The 9,928-nt window shown below is 51.9% G+C and overlaps 1 protein-coding gene across 13 annotated transcripts in view; it reads left to right on the forward strand.

The window, feature by feature from the left end:
- The window catches only part of SLC6A13 (solute carrier family 6 member 13), a 38,615-nt gene extending 31,832 nt beyond the window's left edge, over window positions 1–6,783 (forward strand). For 5 of the 13 annotated variants that reach the window (XM_023642956.2, XM_023642964.2, XM_023642960.2 and 2 more), the window contains 9 exons: window positions 69–172; window positions 1,118–1,242; window positions 2,823–2,935; window positions 3,264–3,401; window positions 4,185–4,287; window positions 4,751–4,851; window positions 5,042–5,092; window positions 5,846–6,016; window positions 6,335–6,783. In XM_023642956.2, coding sequence (XP_023498724.1) covers window positions 69–172; window positions 1,118–1,242; window positions 2,823–2,935; window positions 3,264–3,401; window positions 4,185–4,287; window positions 4,751–4,851; window positions 5,042–5,092; window positions 5,846–6,016; window positions 6,335–6,457 — 1,029 coding nt within the window. In that variant the 3' untranslated portion in view covers window positions 6,458–6,783. Of the gene's footprint in view, window positions 1–68; window positions 173–1,117; window positions 1,243–2,822; window positions 2,936–3,263; window positions 3,402–4,184; window positions 4,288–4,750; window positions 4,852–5,001; window positions 5,093–5,845; window positions 6,017–6,334 lie in introns of all 13 variants that reach the window. The other 8 variants (XM_023642963.2, XM_014740678.3, XM_070270853.1 and 5 more) reach the window with 3 other exon arrangements.
- The last annotated feature ends 3,145 nt before the right edge of the window (window positions 6,784–9,928 follow it).

Raw genomic sequence — 9,928 nt, forward strand, 5'->3', positions numbered from 1 at the left:
GTGCTCCCATGGAGCCCAGATGGTCTTGCTTTCCGGAGGTGCAGCTTTCTTGCCTTTTCCCTGTGTAGGTGTGGATGGACGCGGGCACCCAGATCTTCTTCTCCTTCGCCATCTGTCTAGGGTGCCTGACAGCCCTGGGCAGCTACAACAAGTACCACAACAACTGCTACAGGTGAATGGGAGGTGGGGCCAGAGCCACAAACCACCCATCTCTACTGTCCTTCTAGCCATGCTAGATCAGGGGTGACTGGGAGGGTGCCCCGGCTCATGCATTTGCCTGCTCCATACCCATCTTCACCCAACTTTCTAATGCCCCAGAGCTACCAGTGCTGAAAGGAGCCCACTGCAGCATGGGCAGGGGGATTGCTTCCAAAAGGATGGGATGGTTGTGGTTGGCTGGGAAACCACAGCAGGAGCCCAGCCCCCTGGCTAATTTAGAGGTTAGTGGGCTCAGGAGGGTAGGCAAGCTTGAGAAGCGTTAATAATGTCGTGCAGTGGAGCCTCAGTCTTGCCTCTTTGTACGTTTGCCCAGCGAACATTGAATCCTTACCCATTTTTATTCTCCTCTCCCCCATCTCATGTCCCCTCCCAATGGTTCCTTCCGGTCTTACCTGGTTCATATCAGAGAATTTAAGCCAATTTTAATATTAGCAAAAAAAAAAATCATATCATGCATTTCAAAATCAAATTTAGGTGACTAAGAATTATTTGGTGCTTGGGATTATCCACACCCATATCCTCTACATTCACATGCCAGACTGAATTGTGTCAGAGTGGTAGTGTCCCAAGAGGTGTGGTGGCGGTATTGTGGGGAGGGAGGCTGTGTAGCCTTTTAAATTTTTAGGTTAATATTTTACTTCCTTAGAGCTCCCTTCTTTTAGAACTACCTTGATTTGTCCCAAGTCTGAGCTAATGGAGTAGCAGGGAACCAACCCTTGAAGGCTCACCTTAATTCTGCCAGGCAGCCCCTCTGTGAAGGGCTGGGACAAGTGTCTGCCTGTCTGCCTTGAGGGGCAGTGCTTCCCTGGGGTTTCTGTTGGCTCCAGACAGGAGGCCTGAGGCCCTGGCAGCCCCTTTCTGATCCCGCCTGTTTCCACCTCCCCCTCCCGCCCCGCAGGGACTGCATAGCCCTCTGCTTCCTCAACAGTGGCACCAGCTTTGTGGCTGGGTTTGCCATCTTCTCCATCCTGGGCTTCATGTCTCAGGAGCAGGGGCTGCCGATCTCTGAGGTGGCTGAGTCGGGTGAGTACTGCCGGGGAGGGCTGTGGCAGTGGGTTCCAGGAGCTTCGCTTGACCCTTTGCCACTGGGATCTAGAGTGTTTCTATTGTCACCTACACCATGGGTGAACTGTAGTCTCCTCTCAGTGGGTGCGTCTAGGACTTAAACAGCAATTCCAGCTTCAAAGGGTTAATGGGTATCCAGTGAACATTTTTCTTCCCATCCCTGGCCTCCAGTTCCTTGTCCTGGAGGCAACCAATGCCATCAGATTCATGTTTGTCCTTCCAGAAATAGTTTAGGCATATGTGAGGAAAAAAAACCCCCACACGTATGTATTCATACAGATTCATACATATTACTATTTCTATTCCTTACCCACCTTTTTAAAAAACCAATTGCTAACATCCTACATACACTGTTCTGATCTTGCCTTGTTTGGTTCACTTTAAAATGTAGCTCAGAGATGAGTTTCTATTGGCACATAGAGTGTCCTCCTTTTTTAAGTGACTGCCTTTCTACCATGCAGTGTCATTGTTGCTTTTAAGTAAAATCAAGGACTGATGCCCCGAATGGGTAAGCTAGAAAGTTTTCTCATGCTCTTCTCCTGTTCTTGCAGACCACCCACTTACACTCTGTAACAAGATAATTTTTTATCACAGCATTCACAAGCACACTCCTGTTACGTTACACACAGTGCCAAGCACTGAGCAACTAACATCACTGATTCTTATTAAAAATGATAATTTTTCGCTTTTATTGAGTACTTACTAGATGCCAGGCACTGTGGGAGCATTCTGCCTGTACCAGGCAGTGGAAAGCTGTGAGGCCGCAGTGGCATTACCCCGTCTCATCAATGTGGGAAGCAGGGCTTTGTCCAGGGCACACGGTCCTACCCTTTTCTTCAAAGGAAGCTTCCTGTGGAGGCATCCAGGCACTGGCATTTGAATCTGTTCCTGCTATTTGCTGAGAGGAACATTAATTTATTTGAGAGGATGTATGTCAGTGGTATTCCAAAATGAATGCCAGTTCACTCATTGTAGGGTGACAGAAAAGGCTCCAGGTGCAGAGACGACAAACTGGTGGCCGCAGGCCCAATCTAGTCTTGGAGGTATTTTCTTTGGAACCACCTATTTTGTAGAAACAACACAGTGATTGCCTCAGTGGGGGCATGATGTCCGGGTCTCGTCAGGCCCTGCTTCTTCCTCATTTTACACTGGGTCCACTTCACAGATGGGCACAGCCTGCCTGGCTCCTGAGCTCTGTTTAAGTTTGAAACCTCTGGTTTGGGGCCATAGATCTGGAGAATGAGCCCTGAGGACTTAGGGTGGATATAACCTCTTTCTATTTTCCACAGCCCTTTACACCCACAGACGCTAGGTTTGTTCCTGCCCATGAGAATACAGTGGGGGGTACCTTGGAAATTTGGGGACCAGGGAGAGGTTTTGGTGGCGTATACTGGGTGAGGATGGTGGTGGTGGTAACTTTGGGGTGCAGTTTCCTTTGGCTCCTATGGCTCTGCGGCCCCACACTGGGAAGCCTTGGGCCGGCACATGGTCTGGAGCTGGCCAGGCACTGGGCTGTTCTCCTCTGCTCCTTGCTGCAGGCCCTGGCCTGGCTTTCATCGCTTACCCTCGGGCTGTGGTGATGCTGCCCTTCTCTCCTTTGTGGGCCTTCTGCTTCTTCTTCATGATTGTCCTCCTGGGACTGGATAGCCAGGTATTAAGACGTGGCCACTCAGAGCCTGAGAGACAAGTGTGTGTGGGCTGGGGGAGGGGAGCAGTGAGCATGAGGTTGAGCTTGATGCCCTGAGGGGCCTTAAAACAGTTGGAGACTGGGTGATTGTCAGCAGTTGATGCCCTTCCAGGGACCAAGAGGAGTTTTGAAGGGTGGGTCCAGACCTAACCATGCAAGGGCAGCTCCTGGGACTTGAGACAGGGAGGCTGGCTGAGATAGGGCTGACCCTGGGAGCAAGAAGCCAGAGCTAGTTGATGGACCTTATTTTGGGAGCTCTCTTTCCCTCCAATTCTTTTGCCCTCTCATCCAGTTTGTGTGCGTAGAAAGCCTGGTGACGGCGCTGGTGGACCTGAACCCCGAGATGTTCCGCAAGAAGAACCGGAGGGAGTTCCTCATCCTTGGAGTGTCTGTCTTCTCCTTCCTTGTTGGGCTGGTCATGCTCACAGAGGTGAGGATCTGGGAGGCTTGAAATTGGGGACCACGTGAGGAGGAGGAGCCAGTGGACAACTGTGGCCAGGCGGGTGGAGCAGGCTGCTGTGGTTTCAGGCTGCAGGGCAGGCCCTCCAGGCTTCAGGGCACCGGGACTCCCTCCTTTCCCCGCCACAGGAAGGACAAAGTAGACAAGTCCCTCTTCTGGCCTTTGGGCATTGACCCACCTCCCTTTGGGGACAGGCAAGGGGTAATTTGTCTCCACAGTAAGCTAAGGAGTATGAAAAGAATGGTTAAAAATTCTTGGACTAGGAAAAACTGCCTCTCCAGCAAGATCCCATGATTTCCCCAGCAGCTGAACCAAGTTCCAGGGATGAACTTCAAGGGAAGAAAGGGAGCCCTGGGGGTGGGTGGTATTTTGTGTGATGTCTCAAGGGAGAGGGAAGGAAATGGAACTTGTCAGCTTGATAATACTAATGACAGTCCCTATCCTGATCCTTCGCCAAAAATGTGCACACTGTGATTTGGGCTTCTGGGTCAATCCTGAAATGTTCTCGGGGATAAGCTAACAATAGCTGTGTATTTCATCTATCTTTCTTCCAAAGACAATAATAAAAAATCATTATTGTCTCATGTCTGCCTAGTGCCTTACAGCTCACAAACTGTATTCTGTTTTAATATCTATTTCCTGTGGTCCTTACCAGCTCTGCCCTGTGACCCAAGGGTGTGAGGCTGGCAGGCATGGGGTCAATCTGTCTGTTTCCTCTGGATAAAGTTCTGGTTTTTATCTCTTCCTGGGCAGGGCGGTATGTACGTGTTTCAGGTCTTTGACTACTATGCAGCCAGCGGCATGTCCCTCCTGTTCGTGGCCATCTTTGAGTCCATCTGTGTGGCTTGGGTCTATGGTGAGTAACTTTTCCCCTGGGTCCTAACACCAGTACTCACCTCTACCCCATGGCCGTTAGACAAAAGAGAGACATCCACTGCTCACATCCACCTTTTCCTGGGGCTCCTCCCCTTCTAACTTCAAAAATCTCAAGAATCCTAAATTGCTACCAGTGTAAGGGCCCTCCAGAGGTTGCGGCTACACCCAGACCACCCAGGTGGGCCCATATCCTGTCCTATCCACACTTTTTCAGCCTTTAACAACTTTGATAATCAGAATGTTATTGCCTTTGCCTAAGCCAAATTCTGCCCACAGCCTATGAATTCTGGGGAAGAGTTCTCTCTTAGCAACGATTTGAAAAGACAACCATGATATCTTTATTTATTGATCCTTGCCCATCCTGATCTTGGTGGTCCTGGTCCTGATGCTTTCGATGCTAAAGAATGTCCTTTCTCCCCCTTCCTTCCTTCTCTTCATGGTAGGAGCTGGGCGCTTCTATGACAACCTTGAAGACATGATTGGGTACAGGCCATGGCCTCTAATCAAATATTGTTGGGTCTTCCTCACACCAGCTGTGTGCACAGTAAGACAACCTTCAAAGGGTAAAGCCAGATGAAGGGATAGAGAGATGGTGGTGGCAGGAGGGTAGATAGGCGGTTAGCCCTAGAAGGGACTTCTCCATGAGGATTGAAAATTATTTTAGATTTCCATTCATCCTCCTGTTGGATTCTAGGAAATGACAGCAAGATAGATTCTTCCTTTCCATTTCACAGAAGGATAAACTGAGGTCCAGAGCTGTCAGACAGTTTGACCAGCATCACAATGTGAGTCTGATGTCACAGGCAGAACTGAAACCCAAGTGCATGGGGCTGCTCATAATAATATTAGTAATCACAGCGGTAATAATAGCAGCAGGCTTAGAGCACTGACTCTGTGCTGGACACAAAGTGCTTCACACATTTTAACCCATTTAATCCTCACAAGAACCCCATGGAGAAAGAGTTACCATTATATTCATTTTACAGGTGAAACTGAAGGTAAAGAGGTTAGCGATTTACCCAAGCTAGAAAGTCGCAGAGAGCTAGAATTCCAACCTAGGCAGCTCAGCCGCAGAGTCTGAGCCATAAACCACCGTGTGCTGCATCCTCTGGCTTTATCTGTGTCAGTAGTTCCCTTGAGCACCGCTGCATGCAGGATATACATGGGGCCCAGGGGCAAGGAGGCATGACCCCCTCCCTTGAGGGGGGGTCACAGCCCCACCTGATAGTGCAGGAGACTTAAACACCTGAAAGCACCGGCAGGCACATAACTGTCTCCTAATTGAGGGCCAACCATGTGTCGAGGTGCCCAGGGGCATGGGGTCCCCGGAGGGACAGGGTGGGTATCTGGAAAACACCTGTTTGGGGGTGTGGATTTTGGGCAGAATTGGATGGGGATTGGAAGCTGACTGGCCCAGATGAGCCTGAAGGCAATTCCAGGCTGGGAGCGTGACTGATCTCCGCCAGCTCTTCTGGGGGGCGCTGAGGGCACAGGGCCCCTGCTCGCGCAGCCCCTTTCTCTTCTGCTCTCACCCTCAGGCCACCTTCCTCTTCTCCTTGATCAAGTACACCCCACTGACCTACAACAAGAAGTACACCTACCCGTGGTGGGGCCATGCCCTGGGCTGGCTCCTGGCTCTGTCCTCCATGGTCTGCATTCCCACCTGGATCGTCTACAAGCTCAGCACCTCCAAGGGCCCCTTGAGAGAGGTAGGGAGTTAGTTGGGAGAAAAGTAGTCGGAGAGCATAGGAATCCTAGTGGATGAGGTAGGGTCCCCTTGATGGTAGGCGGCTGCCTGCCAGGGTCCACAGGAGGGCTGGTGAGCCTGGGGTGGGTACTGGGGAGGGACAGGGTGAGTGCTTAGAAGTCTCAGACGGAAACTGGATGCTCCAAGACACAGACGGTGATGATAGGGTTGCACCTGGGGGGCATGTTTGTGTATGGGGCAGGCAGACCTCAGCGATGAGGGAAGCTGGCAGACTTGCCCTCCCTCCACCTCGTGACAGCCACCTCCACTCTCCTTGCAGAGAATTCGCCAGCTTGTGTGCCCAGCTCAAGACGTGCCCAAACAGAACCGAGCAGAACCCTCTTCCCCTACCACGCCCAGGACATCACGGTTCAGACTCACAGAGCTAGAGTCTCACTGCTAGGGGGCAGGCCCTGCGATGGCACCTGTGAGCCTGGCTGTGGGGACAGCTGCGGAGGGAGAGGGAGGAACCAGCCCCGCTGTGCTTCTCTGCCCCTATGTGGTGTAGATAAGACAAAAGGGGGTATTTTGGAATCCACCTTGTGAGCTGGGGCCTCCAACCCCAACTTTCCTGCGCCAGGGCTGGCTGAACAGCTGTGAAATGCCAGTATCAAGAGCTTCCCATTTGAGATGGGCCTTGGGGAGCTGGGTGAGGATGGGGGGAAAGCTCTGTTCGGCTTCTGGGCCCTCTTACCCTTCATTCCATTAAACCCAAGTTCTTCCGACTGACTGCTAGCCGTGCCTCCTGATTTCTGCCCCTCTGCCTTGACCACCTCCTCACTTTAGAGCTGTGGCTTTAGAACCCCCCACGCCCTCCCCAGCTGGCTTTCCCATCATCGAGTTCTCCTTGTGGACCATGAGCAGAGGGCATTGCTGGGGGGAGAAGGGTGACGGGGCCCGGCTGAGACCCTCCGTCAGCAGACACTCCTCCGTCCATGCTTCCCTTAAAGTGCCCTCCTCCTTCACTCTGGAATGAGAAAGGCAGCTGAGGGGAGAATAAGCTGTAGCTGGAGGGAGGAAGGAAAAGAGTGGTCGGGCTGCTTCTTGCCCACGCTTCCCTTGCCGGGCCCTTGCCCGACTCTGCTTACCAAATCTGTGTGTGACTACCCAGGGCCTGGTTCCGGGGTATAAGAGAGGACAGCAGTGACAGGACAACAGACCTGAGGCAGCAGGTACGGGAAGCCCTGGCAGAGCAGGGCACTACCCCAGCACAGCCAGCAGAGGGACCCTGCTTCCTCAGGACCACCTCGTTCTTCAGCCTCTGCTGAAAAGAGTAGGTGCCGGATGCGGTCGCCTCCACGAGGGGTGGGACTGCCATGACCACAGCCCCGCTGTCAGGGCCTGAGCTGCACAGATGAACTCTTGGGGTTAGGCTGCAAAGAGGATTCAGGTGGAAGGCAAAGTGTGTCCTACCTCAGGGTCCGCAGCTGCGGCTCCAGGTGTGTCTCTGCAGCTGTACCTCCGAGCGGGTGTGTGGAGCAGGGCCACACGTATCTGTGTGTGTGTGTCTGTTCAGATGGTTCTTCCGGTGCTGTTCCAGGATAGCATCCGGTGATCCTAAGAGCTGCAGACTAAGGGCACACAGTGTTCCCTGGGTGATTTTCTTAGTTTTTTCACAAGTCAGTGAGTGGGAAAATGCACTGAAATCTTTACTAGTCTTCAGCTTTTGATTTCTTGGTGTTGGGAGAGTTTCTAAAGATTAGTGCTAGTGGCCCTACTGTGTGTTGGCCTTGGCTGCTCCTTCCCGGTCACTGAACAGTTGGGAGTCCCCCATGTGTGCCAGGCTCAATCACAGTCCTAAGATGGGAGAAATAGACCTGCTAAAACTTGAGATACCACCCACCTGACATCTGACAGTTTTTCCAGAACACCTACTATGTGGTGCTGTGCTATGCTCATGACACATGAGGAGCAAAAAGATACGACTTCTTAAACGACAGATTGTGGCAAATGCTATGAAAGAAAAGCAAAGTGCTATGAGAGAGAATAATGGGGGTGTGGGAAGGAAGCTGATGACTTAGGTTGGTGGTCTGGAAGGCTGTTCTGAGGGTGTGCTGTCTCTCTCTCTGTCCATCCCTTGGATCCGCCAGACTCTGCGAGGCCCAGGAAGGGGCGTAGGCAGTCTGATAATGGTGACTCACGTTCTATTTAGGAGATTCATTAATGGTGGAATATGGTGTGAAAATAATCCATTAGCATAAGAAGCAGGAGATATGGGTTCTAGTCCTGACCTGCCTCTAACTTGCTGTGTTTCTCTGTGGAAGTTACTTGGAATTTGGGTCTTCATTGTTTTCAGACGGAGATAATACTGCCCACTCCACCCACACACAGGTTTGTTGTAAGGTTCAAATGAGGTAAGGCATGTGAGAGCCCTTTCAGAAATGTGGTGCCAAATGGTGTGAAGACATTGAACCAGTTGGGGTGGATGAAGGAGCTGCTCTAACAAGCCAGGGCTGACAGGCAGACAGGTGAGAGAAGCTGCTGGCCCGGGTCAGTCAGGGAGAGGAAGCAGGGACCCCTGGACTCGGCTTCAGCCAAGGGAGCAAAGAGATGTGGGGGCAGGGCGCTTTCAGTCCCATTGCTTTCTCTGCCTGGAAGGGCGATATGAATCCTGCAGTTCTCAGAGGAAGAAGACACAGGCGCCGGCCCCGTGGCCTAGTGGTTAAGTTCAGTGTGCTCTACTTCAGTGGCCCGGGTTCGGTTCCTGGGCGTGGACCTATACCACTCGTCGGTGGCCATGCTGTGGTGGCAGCCCACATACAAAATAGAGGAAGATTGGCATGGATCTTCCTCAGCAAAAAAAAAAAAAGAAGGCACAAAAGGGAGGGAAGCCCTCTCTTGTCTAGAGGCCACACCTGTTGGAGAAGAAAGGCAGAGGAAGAACGGCTGGCAGAGACAGCCTTGGGGCAAGTGATAGCTGAGTGGAGAGAGCAGGTGACTGGAGAGTTACAGACTACAGCCCATAGAGGTAGGGAAGAAACTGGTTAGGCCCTGAGCCCACCGGGCTGCCTTGGGGCCTCGGATCTCATGCCTGAGACCTTGCACACAAGTACACCTAGGTCTCAGATCCGTACATGCGCACACACACACATAGTCCCTCCTCGTCCTCAGATAAGTGTGCACAAACTCAGAGACGCGGCAGTCTGCCAAGCACACGCCTTTACAGAGGCCTGCAGTCCTGGCTTGGGTCTTACTTACTAGCTATGTGACCTTGGGTAAGTTAACCTCTCTGATCCTCAATTTTCTGCTCTATACAGTGGTAATAATAATACTTACATCACTGTGTTGTTGGCGTCCAGTGGAAGGTGAAGGGAGAGTTGCCTTGGGGACACATTTCAAGCAAACCCACCCTATTTCCCATGACTCCAGTGCCCTCACATTGGGCTGCCAATGGAACAGAAAAGCCCAAGAAGAGTTCTGAGACCTCTTTGCTGTCCCCGGCTTCCCCAGCCCCAGGCATCAGGTTGCATTGGGCCCCAGAAAGAAGGCTACCTGTTTATTAGCTAAGCATGTTTGCTAGGAGGCAGGGGAGAGGTAGCTCAGAAATACCCCTGCATGTTGTGGCCCGAGGGTCCTGCTCAGCAGCACTATTGTCCAAGAAGAGCAGGACCTGAGTCCTCCAAGCCCTAGTCTACATCCCCTGGCTGCGGGAGAGCAACGCCCCCCCAGAAAAGGGAAGACTGGCATCATTTTTCCCTCAAGTTGTATCCATCCATCCATCCATCTGATGAACATTGAGTGCCTCTGAGCCAGCGCTGTAGTAAATGCTAGAGGCAGAAATAAAGAATTGTGAAGTATGACCCCTGCCCTTTAGATGTTCATGGTCTGGGAAACAGTTTGCTGCAGTAGGACAAACATAGATTTGAACCCAGGA

This window comes from Equus caballus, chromosome 6 (assembly GCF_041296265.1).
Source record: "Equus caballus isolate H_3958 breed thoroughbred chromosome 6, TB-T2T, whole genome shotgun sequence".
In the NCBI taxonomy this organism is placed as follows: Eukaryota; Metazoa; Chordata; class Mammalia; order Perissodactyla; family Equidae; genus Equus; species Equus caballus.